The 15,295-nt window shown below is 45.9% G+C and overlaps 1 protein-coding gene across 1 annotated transcript in view; it reads left to right on the forward strand.

Annotated features, from left to right (window-relative positions):
* The window catches only part of LOC126484440 (opioid-binding protein/cell adhesion molecule-like), a 281,743-nt gene that overhangs the window by 252,646 nt on the left and 13,802 nt on the right, over window positions 1-15,295 (forward strand). Inside the window, exons 8-9 of the mRNA XM_050107959.1 lie at window positions 9,222-9,432; window positions 13,843-14,190. Of these exons, the coding sequence (XP_049963916.1) occupies window positions 9,222-9,432; window positions 13,843-13,958 (327 nt within the window). The 3' untranslated portion in view covers window positions 13,959-14,190. The remainder of the gene's footprint in view (window positions 1-9,221; window positions 9,433-13,842; window positions 14,191-15,295) is intronic.

The following is a 15,295-nucleotide window of genomic DNA, read 5'->3' on the forward strand; positions in this document are numbered from 1 at the left end:
ATTGAGCATCAAGTAAACCAGAACTCAGAAAATACCCTATTGAAATTGCGTAATTAGCTTCCAGGTAACGTAGTAGTTCTGTAAAACCTAAATACCCTGCGGTATAAAAATAGTATCTTTTACAATCAGTTTTAAGACTAATCAACTTTAAGCAGCATCATATTCATACGTAATTTTAAAAAGAGGCTTGTCCGCCTTGCGTTTTTAGGGTTCTGCGCCTCATCCGGTAACAATGGTACCCTTATAGGATTACTTCGTCGTCAATGGGTCGGGCAGCAGCTAATCACTGGAAGTCACCTGGGTTATAAATCCATTATGGGCGATCCAACCATTCCGCTCAAGTCGACTGTTGACGACGTGACTGTGAAGTGCAAATGCGAAGGAACAACAACAGACAGGAAGCGTTGTGCAGGATGGTTGTAAGAAATCGTATGAAATCAGCGGAAGGGACCTCTCGTGAGTTCCAAAGTGCTACCAGCCCTTCAGCTAGCACACTGCCTGTGCGTATAAAGTTAAAAACAATGAGGTACAGTAGTCGAGCAGCGCCTCATAACCCACACATTTGTGTAGTTGGTGGTATGCGACGCTTGTGAAGATATAGAGAGAGACGCTATTAGACAGAGAATGACTGGAAAGAGTGGCCTTGAGCAATGAATCACGCTACAGCTTTGCGGTTTTGAGTTAGGGGAACGCATGGTCAACGCTATCTGCCATTTTAAGTAGAACCAGTGTAGCAGTTTTTGAAACGCATGGAGGTGTTTTTCGTGGTTAGGGCGTGAACCCCTTTTTGCGGTTAAGAAAACCCTAATTGTGGAAGGATATGAGTACATTTTACAGCACTGTGTGCTGCGTGTAGCAGAGGAACAATTCGGAGGCGGTGATTGTATCAGTATAACAATGCACTGTACCATGAAGCAGTACCTGTGAGGCAGTGGTTTTTGGAGAGTAACATTCCGTAAATGTGTTGGTCTGCCCAAAGTCGCGACTTAAACCCAATATAACGCTTTTAGGATGAGTTATAATGTCGAATTTCCTCTGCTTCAGTCCCCAGCGTCCAATGTCGCTACCCATCGCTGGTTTCGGCTCTTCAGAAAGAATTGACTGCCATTCCTCTCTTTCAAAGTGTCCCAACAGAGATAAAGCCGTCATAAAGACGAAGGGTGGATGCACCTTATATTAATGTCCCCTAGTACACTGCGCAACTTTTGGGACGCAATTTTTTATCTCGGGTGAAGGTTGGAGCCATTAGGTACCGTTCAAAACCAATTTGATACTCTTGAACGCGATCGGAAGCAGCAAAAGGTGCTTAAGCACTATCAGCCCTCCTGTTTCCAGTCCTCCTGTGATGTAAGCACAGGGAAGGGCAAGAGGGGGCTGAAACATTGATACGTGCTTGAATAAGATGTCAACGAGCTCCTCTAAGACACTCCCTTCCCCAATTCGGCAACACCCTCTGAGCCAACAAATTTCACCACAGTTCTGCCCAGCGTCACCATCGACGTTTCATTCGATGAGAACGACACCACATCCCATCTAACCCACATGTCACCTTTCTTTTCACCCCTCTTCGTTGGGGTCAGAACCGCGACGCCCAGCGTTCAAATAGTGCGGGCGCTGCAAATCGACGCGAGAACACCTTGCGTCGTGGCATAACGGGCGTGAATGAAACCACCCCTTTCCTTTGGGCATGACTACTACACATTTTACTCTCGAAACCCATAGTTCGTAGTGCGATGAGCAACAAACCGACGTTCGTCACATCCTTTCGTATTGCTGATATCCCCTAAGTTTCAACCATGCTCTAAGGACACCCTTGGACTGCACCGCCATTGAACGCAACTGCACTACTTTGGAGCGCAGCGCTACCACAGTTTTTGTTCTTGTATACAGAGTGCATCCACTAGGGAACGCACAAAACAATTCTGCGATATTTGAAAAAATGGCTCTGAGCACTATGCGACTTAACTTCTGAGGTCATCAGTCGCCTAGAACTTAGAACTAATTAAACCTAACTGACCTAAGGATATGACACACATCCATGCCCGAGGCAGGATTCGAACCTGCGACCGTAGCGGTCACGCGGTTCCAGACTGAAGCGCCTTTAACCGCACGGCCACACCGGCCGGCTCGATATTTGAAACAGATCGGAAGTAGGAAAGGGTGCCTAGGCATTATCAGCGCTCTTGTTTCGCGCCCTGCTGTGATGTGAACACGAAGGGCGTGGGCAGCTGGCGTGAATGGTACGTGAGCAAAAGACAAGGAGCCTCCTAAGCTCTTCCGCCCTTCCCCACGCACCCTCTGTGCCACCCGCCCACTTTTACTGACCAATTTAAAAATGAGCCCTTAAAGAGACAGCCTACGAAGTGTCAATGGGGCTGGATGCATGCAGGTAGCTAATACTGCTTCGTTGGTTGTCACAACGAAAGTTGTTACCGAATTGGAGGGCGGTGGGGGGGGGGGGGGAGGGTTGTCGTTTAATTCACGCATGTGTCAGTGACGCACACCCCTGTCATCATGTCACAGAAGGGCACAAAACAGGAGGGCTGAAAATGCATAAGCACCTTTTGCTCAAATGGCTCAAATGGCTCTGAGCACTTTGGGACTTAACTTCTGAGGTCATCAGTCCCCTAGAACTTAGAACTACTTCAACCTAACTAACCTAAGGGCATCACACACATCCATGCGCGAGGCAGGATTCGAACCTGCGACCGTAGCAGTCGCGCGGTTCCGCACTGAAGTGCCCAGAACAGCACGGCCATCGTGACCGGCACCTTTTGCTCCTCAGGATCACTTTCAAATTTCGTCTAATGGTTTTGAACGGCCTCTAGATGTTCCAATCTGCACACGAGAGCAAAAATTGCTGTTGCGCGGCGCTCGAAAGGGCTGAGACCACATTCAATGGGGATGCAGCCCCACAACGTCGTTAGAGAATTGTTTAAACATCCATGCAGTGTCAGAGGTTGTGAAGAACGTCATGTGCCGGAAGGGAAGGGGTGGTTTCTTTGACGCCCTTGATGCCACTCTGTAAGGCGTTTTCTGAGCGTCGGTGTGTATGAAATGTTTCCTCGACCACCCATAAGAAAACCTCGTGGTAACTACGCTGGGCAACGCGGTTCAACCTAAACTGCAGGGACATCAAAAGAAGTGGTGGAACGTGGGCAAAGGGGGTGTGACAACTTTCCCATCGTGCTACATGTCCAAAGCGGCGCTGTGCAGAATTGTGACGAAATTTGGTGTCAGTGTGACGTCATTAAGTCATCTTACATGTCACATGAACTTCCATGCTCCTCAATTTTTTTCGTAGGCTTCTTCACCTTGCTGTTTGAAGCATCTTCGAGGGCTCCATATTTTTGCACCATTGCAGAAGTAGTTTGGAGGCAGCTTTGAGCCAGATTTGAAGCTTCTGCGTAGCAGTAGGTGACACTTATTGAGTTTCGAATACGTGATCCTTTGGCTCAAATGGCTCTGAGCACAATGGGACTTAACATCTGAGGTCATCAGTCACCTAGAACTACTTAAACCTAACTAGCCTAAGGACATCACACACATCCATGCCCGATGCAGGATTCGAACCTGCGACCGTAGCGGCCACACGTTTCCAGACTGACGCGCCTAGAACCGCTCGGCCACACCGGCCTTTAATTTGCACTGAAGTGTCCAGATACTTTCGATCAGGTAGATAATGTACGTGATATTTTATTTATGCTAAGGACTGCAAAACAAAGAAGTGAAGGTCGTAGATGAAATCTTCTTGATTTGGAATGATTACTAGTTTCAGCTAACAATCTAGCCATCTTGAGATTATAAAACATTCTTGATTAGTGATGGTGCCATTACGGTTTCACACATCGTTAAATCTTTCTTAAAATGTCGACGTCCGTACATAATGAAAACCAGCGTTACTAAGTTGTTAAGGCGTAAAGCATTTGTTTTGTGACCATCGTTCAATAAGATTGGGCGCGAACGGTGAAAAGCTGTTTTTAAGTATGTTATGTACGGATGATATCATTTAAAAAAAGTTTTTAGCTATATGTGGAGCCGTAATGGCACCAACACTAATCAAAAATGTTTTACGTCTGGAGATGGCTGGATTGTTAGCCTAAAGTAGTAATCAGTCTAAATAAAGAAGACTTCGTGTGCGATATTGACTTCATGGGTTTTTCAGTCCCTGACGTAAATAAAAGATTACATCAAACCGCAAATCTCCTGGTTGACAATGTCAATTAAAGTGAGTGTACGGGATGCTGGATACGTACAGTTGCTGCATGCAGTCTATTACATGCCCTAAAACGTATCTCGGAGTAAGGACCTGGAAGACTTCAAATACTGCAGACTGTGACTGAAGAGGGTAGGAATTACGTGCAGGAAAGAAAAGGTAGCAACTAATGATTCGGCACTACGCGTAGCTAGCGACATACTCTTCTGAGAATGAGAAAATGAAGAAATACGGAACTGTCTAGTCGTCAAAAGGCATACGGGAATGGAGGCAGGGGAGTAATGTAATGATTATGTTAGAGCGAGTCCGGCACATTTTGGTGTTACTGCTTCTCTCCTGACAACAGAATACTCGAAATGAACTTCGTGCGGGAATAAAACACGAGAGTAACAAAACGTTTCATGTAGAAACTAAAAGGTACTCTGGGTCTGCTGAAATATTCCGTAATCAGTAACGAATACATACGACATGCTGCAGCTCTAATTATGACAATAACGTAAAAGTGCTTAAGGCAGTGCTTCGTCTCTTAACGAATGCAATAAGATAAAATTCTGATATTACTGATGAAAGATTACCGTCAAATCTCCTTGCCTAGAGACGCCAGATGAAAGTTGATGGCGTCAAGCCCTGTATTAAAATTGCGCAACGGATAACTGGGGAAGGGAGCTTGAGAGCGCTACCTAGAGAGTGTGCCCTTTCTGTACGATACTAGGCAAGGGGCTGGAGGGCTCACACGCTGATGTGTGGGTCCCTGCATTCTATATCTTTTATTTTAAATGAATTCCTTTAACTTGACTTCTTTGTGATTTTTAAGGTATGTTAAAGATTGATGACAGTTGATTACCTATTTATTTTAAACATTAACACTCGCCGGACGGGGTGGCCGAGCGGTTCTATACGCTACAGTGTGGAACCGCGCGACCGTTACGGTCGCAAGTTCGATTCCTGCCTCGGGCATGGTTGTGTGTGATGTCCTTAGGTTAGATAGGTTTAAGAAGTTCTACGTTCTAGGGGACTGATGACCTCAGATGTTAAGTCCCATAGTGCTCAGAGCCATTTGAACCGTTATCACTCGACTTTACAGCGATTGTAGCAATTGTTCCAGTTTACAGATATTACGATTTCACAACTTATAGCTCGGGTATATTATATACTAATCTACACGCACTTTTCTACGGGCAAGACGGAATTGCGTTGGCCAAAGTCTCCCAATATCTTACATAGGACATCCACTAGCCGGCCAGTGTGGCCACGCGGTTAAAGGCGCTTCAGTCTGGAACCGCGCGACCGCTACGGTCGCAGGTTCGAATCCTGCCTCGGGCATGGATGTGTGTGATGTCCTTAGGTTAGTTAGGTTTAAGTAGTTCTAAGTTCTGGGGACTGATGACCTCAGATGTTAAGTCCCATAGTGCTCAGAGCCATTTGAACAATTTGGTTTTTGAACCACATCCACTATGTGAGGAGGATAACGGGCAAACTGGAGACCAGATACGTTAACACAGGGGGTCAAATATCCGAAATTAAACGAGAACATTCATTTTCTTACACAATCCGAATCTGGAAATAAAGGAATTAGTAGAAATACTCAAATACCTCTCTTCCATGCGTGAACATTGAGACAGACGCACTGAGGGCACGTCTGCTGACTTACCCGTCTTCTGTAACAGTCCCCGAATTTGGCGGTCACCCAGAGGTCTTCCTGGACCCCGGTGGAGGGGATGGTCGAACCACTTTGCCGTGACAAACCTCTCCACCCCAAATCGAGTGACACTGGGACGTCTTTGACTTTTACCTGCCTGTGCTGTCTCTCTGATCCCCTACCCAGCAGTGAGGTTGGCTCTACTGCACTACAGAACTACTTCCCCACTAAGATTTGGCCACGCTTTACGGAAAGGTGTGAGGAGGATTAGGAAAGGTCATGTGCAGATTCACATTCACGTACAAGAAATGCATAACACACGGCACATATAAATACGTATTATGAATCCAGAGCCGGCCGAAGTGGCCGTGCGGTTAAAGGCGCTGCAGTCTGGAACCGCAAGACCGCTACGGTAGCAGGTTAGAATCCTGCCTCGGGCATGGATGTTTGTGATGTCCTTAGGTTAGTTAGGTTTAAGTAGTTCTAAGTTCTAGGGGACTAATGACAGCAGTTGAGTCCCATAGTGCTCTGAGCCATTTGAACCATTTTTTTGAATCCAGAATGAGATTTTCACTCTGCAGCGGAGTGTGCGCTGATATGAAACTTCCGGCAGATTAAAACTGTGTGCCGAACCAAGACTCGAACTCGGGACCTTTGCCCTTCGCAGGCAAGTGCTCTACCAACTGAGCTACCCAAGCACGACTCACGCCCCGTTCTTACAGCTTTACGTCTGCCAGTATCTCGTCTCCTACCTTCCAAACTTTACAGAAGCTGTCCTACGAACCTTGCAGAACTAGCACTCCTGAAAGAAAGGATATTGCGGAGATATGGCTTAGCCACAGCCTGGGGGATGTTTCGAGAATGAGATTTTCACTCTGCAGCGGAGTGTGCGTTGATATGAAACTTCCTGGCAGGTTAAAACTGTGTGCCAGACCGAGACTCGAATTCGGGACCTTTGCCTTTCGCGGGCAAGTGCCAGGAAGTTTCGTATCAGCGCTCACTCCGCTGCAGAGTGAAAATCTCATACTGGAAACATCCCCCAGGCTGTGGCTAAGCCATGTCTCCGCAATATCCTTTACTTCAGGAGTGCTAGTTCTGCAGGGTTCGCAGGAGAGCTTCTGTAAAGTTTGGAAGGTAGGAGACGAGATACTGGCATAAGTAAAGCTGTGAGGACGGGGTGTGAGTCGTGCTTGGGTAGCTCAGTTGGTAGAGCACTTGCCCGCGAAAGGCAAAGGTCCCGAGTTCGCAGGAGAGCTTCTGTAAAATTTGGAAGGTAGGAGACGAGATACTGGCATAAGTAAAGCTGTGAGGACGGGGTGTGAGTCGTGCTTGGGTAGCTCAGTTGGTAGAGCACTTGCCCGCGAAAGGCAAAGGTCCCGAGTTCGAGTGTCGGTCTGGCACACAGTTTTAATCTGCCATGAAGTTTCACGTATTATGAAGCGTGACACGTTTCTTTCCACCCGTCCACATGGATTCTGTTGCACCCGATGCCGGCCGCGTCGTGCAGCAAAATTGGCGGTGGAGGCGCCTCTGTTTATATTTCCCCGTGCGAGCGAGCAGCGAAACCTGCTGCTTATACAGGGTGTTACAAAAAGCTACGGCCAAACTTTTAGGAAACATTCCTCACACACAAAGAAAGAAAATATGTTACGTGGACATGTGTCCGGAAACGCTTACTTCCATGTTAGAGCTCATTTTATTACTTCTCTTCAAATCACATTAATCATGGAATGGAAACACACAGCAAAAGAACGTACCAGCGTGACTTCAAACACTTTGTTACAGGAAATGTTCAAAATGTCCTCCGTTAGCGAGGATACATGCATCCACCCTCCGTCGCATGGAATCCCTGATGCGCTGATGCAGCCCTGGAGAATGGCGTATTGTATCACAGCCGTCCACAATACGAGCACGAAGAGTCTCTACATTTGGTACCGGGGTTGCGTAGACAAGAGCTTTCAAATGCTCCCATAAATGAAAGTCAAGAGAGTTGAGGTCAGGAGAGCGTGGAGGCCACGGAATTGGTCCGCCTCTACCAATCCATCGGTCACCGAATTTGTTGTTGAGAAGCGTACGAACACTTCGACTGAAATGTGCAGGAGCTCCATCGTGCATGAACCACATGTTGTGTCGTACTTGTAGAGGCACATGTTCTAGCAGCACAGGTAGAGTATCCCGTATGAAATCATGATAACGTGCTCCATTGAGCGTAGGTGGAAGAACATGGGGCCCAATCAAGACATCACCAACAATGCCTGCCCAAACGTTCACAGAAAATCTGTGTTGATAGGTGATTGCACAATTGCGTGCGGATTCTCGTCAGCCCACACATGTCGATTTTGAAAATTTACGATTTGATCACGTTGGAATGAAGCCTCATCCGTAAAGAGAACATTTGCACTGAAATAAGGATTGATACATTGTTGGATGAACCATTCGCAGAAGTGTACCCGTGGAGGCTAATCAGCTGCTGATAGTGGCTGCACATGCTGTACATGGTACGGAAACAACTGGTTCTCCCGTAGTACTCTCCATACAGTGACGTGGTCATCGTTACCTTGTACAGCAGCAACTTCTCTGCCGCCGACTTTAGGGTTATCGTCAACTGCACGAAGAATTGCCTCGTCCATTGCAGGTGTCCTCGTCATTCTAGGTCTTCCCCAGTCGCGAGTCATAGGCTGAAATGTTCCGTGCTCCCTAAGACGCCGATCAATTGCTTCGAACGTCTTCCTGTCGGGACACCATCGTTCTGGAAATCTGTCTCGATACAAACGTACCACACCACGGCTATTGCCCCGTGCTAATCCATACATCAAATGGGCATCTGCCAATTCGGCATTTGTAAACATTGCACTGACTGCAAAACCACGTTCGTGATGAACACTAACCTGTTGATGCTACGTAATGATGTGCTTGATGCTAGTACTGTAGAGCAATGAGTCGCATGTCAACACAAGCACGGAAGTCGACATTACCTTCGTTCAGTTGGGCCAACTGGCGGTGAATGAGGAAGTACAGTACATACTGACGAAACTAAAATGAGCTGTAAGATGGAAATTAAGCGGTTCCGGACACATGTCCACACAACCTCTTTTCTTTATTTGTGTGTGAGGAATGTTTCTGAAAGTTTGGCCGTACCTTTTTGTAACACCCTGTAGAGCGGAAAGTACTGTACCTTTTCACTGGTACTAAGAATACCCACTTTCTCCCTTCCCCCTCTCACCACCGCATCACCGCCCCTTCCGCCCGTTCCTTACTCGTTACGAATTGACGCACTGCGCAGTAGCTTGCGGAGTACACGTGTAGACGTATTCTTATTCCACTACGCCGCACGGTAATTGGGCGCCGGCTCGTGTCCTGTGGCAGAGCGAGACGGCGCCGCGGCCGGTGCTGTGGTGGCACAACGAGCGGCCGCTCGACCAGAGCGGCGTGTCCGGCGTGTCGGTGATGACGGAGCCGGGCCCGCGCACGCACTCGCGGCTCGTCGTGTCGCACGCGACGCGCGCCCACTCCGGCAACTACACGTGCGCCGCCCCCGACACCGAGCCCGACACCATCAACGTGTACGTCTCGCAAGGTGAGTCCCCGTCCACCCCAAGCGGCCAGGGCCGAACACTGCTCTGCACCACACTTGCTTGCTTCGCAACTGGACGCTGATCCTTCACCACACTTGCTTGCTTCGCAACTGGACGCTGATCCTAGTTAAAGGCTGTGAGGTGAGGGTATCATCTGGAGTGCCCAAGGGAAGTGTGGTAGGTCCGCTTTTGTTTTCTATCTACATAAATGATCTTTTCGATAGGGTGGATAACAACGTGCGGCTGTTTGCTGTTGATGCTGTGGTGTTCGGGAAGGTGTCGTCGTTGAGTGACTGTAGGAGGATACAAGTTGCCTTGGACAGGATTTGTGATTGGTCTAAAGAATGGCAGCTAACTCTAAATATAGATAAATGTGAATTAATGCAGATGAATGGGAAAAAGAATCCTGTAATGTTTGAATACTCCATTAGTAGTGTATCACTTGACTCAGTCACGTCGATTAAATATTTGGGCGTAACATCGCAGAGCGATATGAGGTGGGACAAGCATGTAATGGCAGTTGTGGGGAAGGCGGATAGTCGTCTTCGGTTCATTGGTAGAATTTAGGGAAGATGTGGTTCATCTGTAAAGGAGACCGCTTATAAGACACTACTACGACGTATTCTAGAGTACTGCTCGAGAGTTTGGGATCCCTATCAGGTCGGATTGAGGGAGGACATAGAAGCAATTCAGAGGACGGGTGCTAGATTTGTTACTGGTAGTTCTGATCATCACGCGAGTGTTACGAAACTGCTTCAGGAACTCGGGTGGGAGTGTCTAGAGGAAAGGAGGCGTTCTTTCCGTGAATCGCTACTGAGGAAATTTAGAGAACCAGCATTTGAGGCTGACTGCAGTACAATTTTACTGCCGCCAACTTACATTTCGCGGAAAGACCACAAAGATACGTTAAGAGAGATTAGGCCTCGTACAAAGGCATATAGGCAGTCATTTTTCACTCGTTCTGTTTGGTAGTGGAACAGGGAGAGAAGATGCTAGCTGTGCTACGAGGTACCCTCCGCCACGCACCGTATGGTGGATTGCGGAGTATGTGTGCAGATGTAGATGTAGATGTGTCGCAAATAATGTAGGACAGTGGTCGTCAAACTTGTTTGCTAAGAGCCAATACTGACACAGTAGAGCGACGTCTCTGGCCTCGTAGGAAGGAGAAATGGGGATGGGGGGTGGGGGGTGGGGGGAATAAAATGGTGACTCAAAGACAAATTCAATTTTTACCAACCCATGGTTCCTCGTAGAAGCTTACTGCCTACACATTTTGAATCTACATATTTTAAGGCAACGCATCAAATTTTGTAAGTGAAAAGGAAAATACAGGGCGTATCGAAAAGAATCATCCGTTTTGATAAAGTCATAACTAATATGTTATTTACGATATGTCCGTAAACAGCTATTGTTGGTAAGAGGAAACTCTCTAGTTTTCCGTGGTTCCCGCTAGGTAGCAGCTGTGTGCGCCCACTTCAGTTCTAGTAAAAATGGTGTCGAGTTAATAGAAAGGCTTTGTGTTGTACGTTTTGCGGAGTACGTGTCAATAATAATTCTTCAACGTGACTTTCGCACTAGGTATGGTGTGGATCCCCCTACAGCACAGAGCATTAGAGAATGGTGTGAACAATTCCGAGAAAGGCAAATCGCAGGGCAGTCTTGGACCCTCTGAAATAGACGTCGAACGCATCCGTCATAGTTTCACAAGGAATCCGCAGAAATCCGTTCGCCGTGCAGCTTGACAGCTCGACATGCCCCCGACGTCCGTCTGGCGTTTGTTGCGTCGACGTTTACACATGAAAAATTCAGCTGCTGCAAGCCCTTCGTGACGATGACAAACAACAACGTGTGGAGCTCTGTAATTTCGCTTGGCAACATGGCGAATGACAGTTTTGTTCCATGCTTACTGTTTAGTGACGAGGCAGCACTCCATTTAAATGGAAAAGATGGTTCAAATGGGTCTGAGCACTATGGGGCTTAACATCTATGGTCATCAGTCCCCTAGAACTTAGAACTAAAATGGCTCTGAGCACTATGGGACTTAACATCTATGGTCATCAGTCCCCTAGAACTTAGAACTACTTAAATCTAACTAACCTAAGGACATCACACACATCCATGCCCGAGGCAGGATTCGAACCGGCGACCGTAGCAGTCGCGCGGCTCCGGACTGAGCGCCTAGAACCGCTAGACCACCGCGGCCGGCGAACTTAGAACTACGAGTACTTAAACCTAACTAACCTAAGGACGGCACACATCACCCAGTCATCACGAGTCAGAGAAAATCCCTGACCCCGCCGGGAATCGAACCCAGGATCCCGGGCGTGGGAAGCGAGAACACTACCGCACGACCACGAGCTGCGGACTAAATGGAAAAGTGAACCGTTATAATATGAGAATATGGGTTATGGAACAACCACAAGTTGTTCAGCATGAGAGGGACTCTCCTACATTTAATGTGTTTTGTACAGTTTCATGGGAAAAGGTGTATGGTCAATTTTTATTTCCGAGAACACAGTTACAGGAAGTAGATATCTCGACGTGCTTGAGAACTTTTACGTGCCACAGTTGGAGACTGATTCGAACGACTTCAGTTACCAACAGCATGGGGCTGTGCAGCTGCCTCGAATACCGAGGCAGGTAGTCATTTAGTTGATTAAAAAACAAAACTATCAATGGAACATCCGACGTCCTGTCTGCGAAGTCACCTAGTCTATACTGTCAATCCATGTAACTTTTAACCTAAAAAAATTCAGAGACGTTCAGCATACTATATTGTGCATTTGCCACACGATACTGCGAATCTGTCATAATGGCTAAATGAGGTGGTTTACAGGACAAAGGAACACCAAGAAATAACATGCGCAATTCAACTGCAGGCGTTAAATAGCAATTATGTGCAACCGCTCGTTCACAGAAAGATCCGTAGATAAAGACTGGAAAATTGCTCAAGTCACACCAATACCCAAAAAGTGAAATAGGAGTAATCAGCTGAATTACAGCCCCATTTCACTAAACACGATTTGCAGTAGGGTTTTAGAACATATACTGTGTGCGAACATTATGAATTACCTCGAAGAACACGATTTATTGACACACAGGCAGCACTATTCAGAAAATATCGTTCTTGTGAAATACAACTTTATACGCATAAAGTAATGAGTGCTATCGACAGGCGGTGTCAAATTGATTCCACAGTTTTAGATTTCCAGAAGGCTTTCGACACTGTTCCTCACAAGCGTCTTCTAACCAAACTGCGTGCCTATGGAATATGGCCTCAGTTGTGCGACTGGATTCCTGGTTTCCAGTCAGAAAGGTCACATATCGTAGTAATAGACGAAAAGTCATCGAGTAAAACAGAAGTAATATCCGGCGTTCCCCAAGGAAGCTTTATAGGCCTTCTATTATTCCTGATCTACCCTATATTAACACATTGGAGACAATCTCAGTAGCCGTCTTAGACTGTTTGCAGATGATGCTGTCATTTACCGTCTTGTAAAGTCATCAGATGACCAAAACGAATTGAAAATGATTTAGATAAGATATCTGTATGGTGCGAAAAATGACAATTGACCCTGAATAAAGAAAAGCGTGAAGTTATTCACATGAGTACTAAAAGAAATCCGCTAAATTTCGATTGAGCGATAAGTCACACAAATCTGAAGGCTTTAAATTAAACAACATACTTAGCGATTACAATTATAAATAATGATCACATAGATAACGTTGTGGGTTTCGCAAACCAAAGATTGCGATTCATTGGCAGAACACTTAGCAGGTGCATCAGGCCTACTGAAGAGACTGCTTACACCACGCTTGTCCGCTCTATTCTGGAGTACTGCTGTGCGGTGTGGCATCCGCATCAGGTGGGACTGACGGATGACATCGAAAAAGTTCAAAGAAGGGGAGCTCTTTTTGTATTATCACGAATCAAGGGAGAAAGTTCCACAGACATGATACGTGAATTGGAGTGGCAATAATTGAAACAAAGGCGTTTTTCGCTACGACGGGATCTTTTCATGAAATTTCAGTCAACAATTTTCTTCTCCAATTGCGAAAACATTCTATTGGCACCCACCTACATAGAGAGATCAGAGCTGGCACAGAAAAATTTAAGTGCTCGTTTTTCCCTCGAGCCGTACAAGAGTGGAATGGTAGACAGAGCTTGAAGGTAGTTCATTGAACCCTCTGCCAGGTACTTTATTGTGAATAGCAAAGTCGTCACTTAGATGTAGATGTGAAGATCAGAACATAGCGAATCAGTTCTGTACACCTGTGTACTCATTATTTCTGTATGGTGAACCAGTATTATTTGCTGTCGCGAAGCTAGTTACTTGCTCCTGAATTCCAAATGAATGACAATTCCCTTACAGTTCCATCATAAGTTGCACTAATTATTATTTCTTTTTCAGGTGACAACACAGCAGCCATCCAGAAGCAAGAAGCATCCGCCGGGTTTCATCCTTCGCCGGTTAGGCATCTTGCCGCTAGTATAATAATTGCCATCTTGAGGGAACTTAGTCGATGACGCCAATTCACGACAGTACACGCCCTCGTAGCATCGGAGGTGCTGGCCGCAGTTTGGGAGGGCTGTTGTCACTAAATCTGTGAACGTGTTCTGAGTGCGTTCTTCCACCTATCATTCCACCAGAAATAAACCACTGGAAATGTGTGGTGGATTTTTGAACTACCATCGGACAGAGCGCCGATAATATTCGTGTAAAACACTGGCTGGAGAACTTGGACATATACCCAAAGAGGTGAGTTTCATCTTCACTGAAAGTAGCGTTACACGAAAAGTTTAAGATTTTCTGCTGTTGTAAATGAAGCACAAACCTGAAACTATTAACGAATTTTGCCAATGAACAGTGAGGATGTTCCTTATCACAGAAACACTGCGTCTTTTGAGTGATGTCGCAGTGCAAGAACACTGCATTACAAACTTTCGGTAGCAATGACTGACAAATATGAGTGCATGTCGTATGCAAGAGAATCGCTAGCATCGGTTTAGTAGGTGACTGTAGCTCCTTTTATTGAATATATATATATATATATATATATATATATATATATATATATATATATATGATAATTTTGCAGCGAAAAATATTTATGGTGGGTATACCTAGCCCAGCAACACATGCAGACGATATGTGTAGGACATGACATAAATAGTTCTACACGCTATCTCACGTAGTGATTCCCCACAAGAGTTTATTTCTATTCCCTGTTGACATCTGTAAGACACAGGCTGTTTCCCATTGATAAGTAAACATTTAGGGATGGGAACTGTATCAGTTAGAAAAAATGTACTTGAATCGTAAAGGAAGGAGTAAAAAGTTACGAAGCTAAAATAGCTTTGGTGTAAGGCTGCCACTTTGGTGAGAGGAATCGTTCTTTGTACAGTGTAATGCATTTATATAGCTGCTAGCGCACATGGTAGGCATAACACTGTGTAGAAAGTCATAAGAGAACGATATAAACCAAGTACATTCCTGCTACCTTCAGCACTGCGTGGAGTTAGTGGGTGAAACAGCGCTGTATGGTTGATACTTTCTTCATGCGTATGTTATTTTCCTTGAATTAGTCTGTTTCACCGGAGATGATTAACGTAGTTAGTCATGCTTCAGACATGGATAGCTGCTACGCTGTAGTAGTGGAGAACCATAGACACAGATTTCCATTGTATTTATGGGGTGCATTAACTTTATGGATACCCACGTATTCCAGTGTTGTTGTAAATAACCCTCTTGACTTAGCTTCAACACGATGTGTCAGGACTAATTTGCACATCTTTCTCGTGATCTACGTCAAGCATAATGGTGAATGGAAGTACAATAATTGTTCTGTTTCGAGGTCAACTCT

The sequence above is a fragment of the Schistocerca serialis genome, chromosome 6 (genome assembly GCF_023864345.2).
Source record: "Schistocerca serialis cubense isolate TAMUIC-IGC-003099 chromosome 6, iqSchSeri2.2, whole genome shotgun sequence".
Classification (NCBI taxonomy): Eukaryota; Metazoa; Arthropoda; class Insecta; order Orthoptera; family Acrididae; genus Schistocerca; species Schistocerca serialis.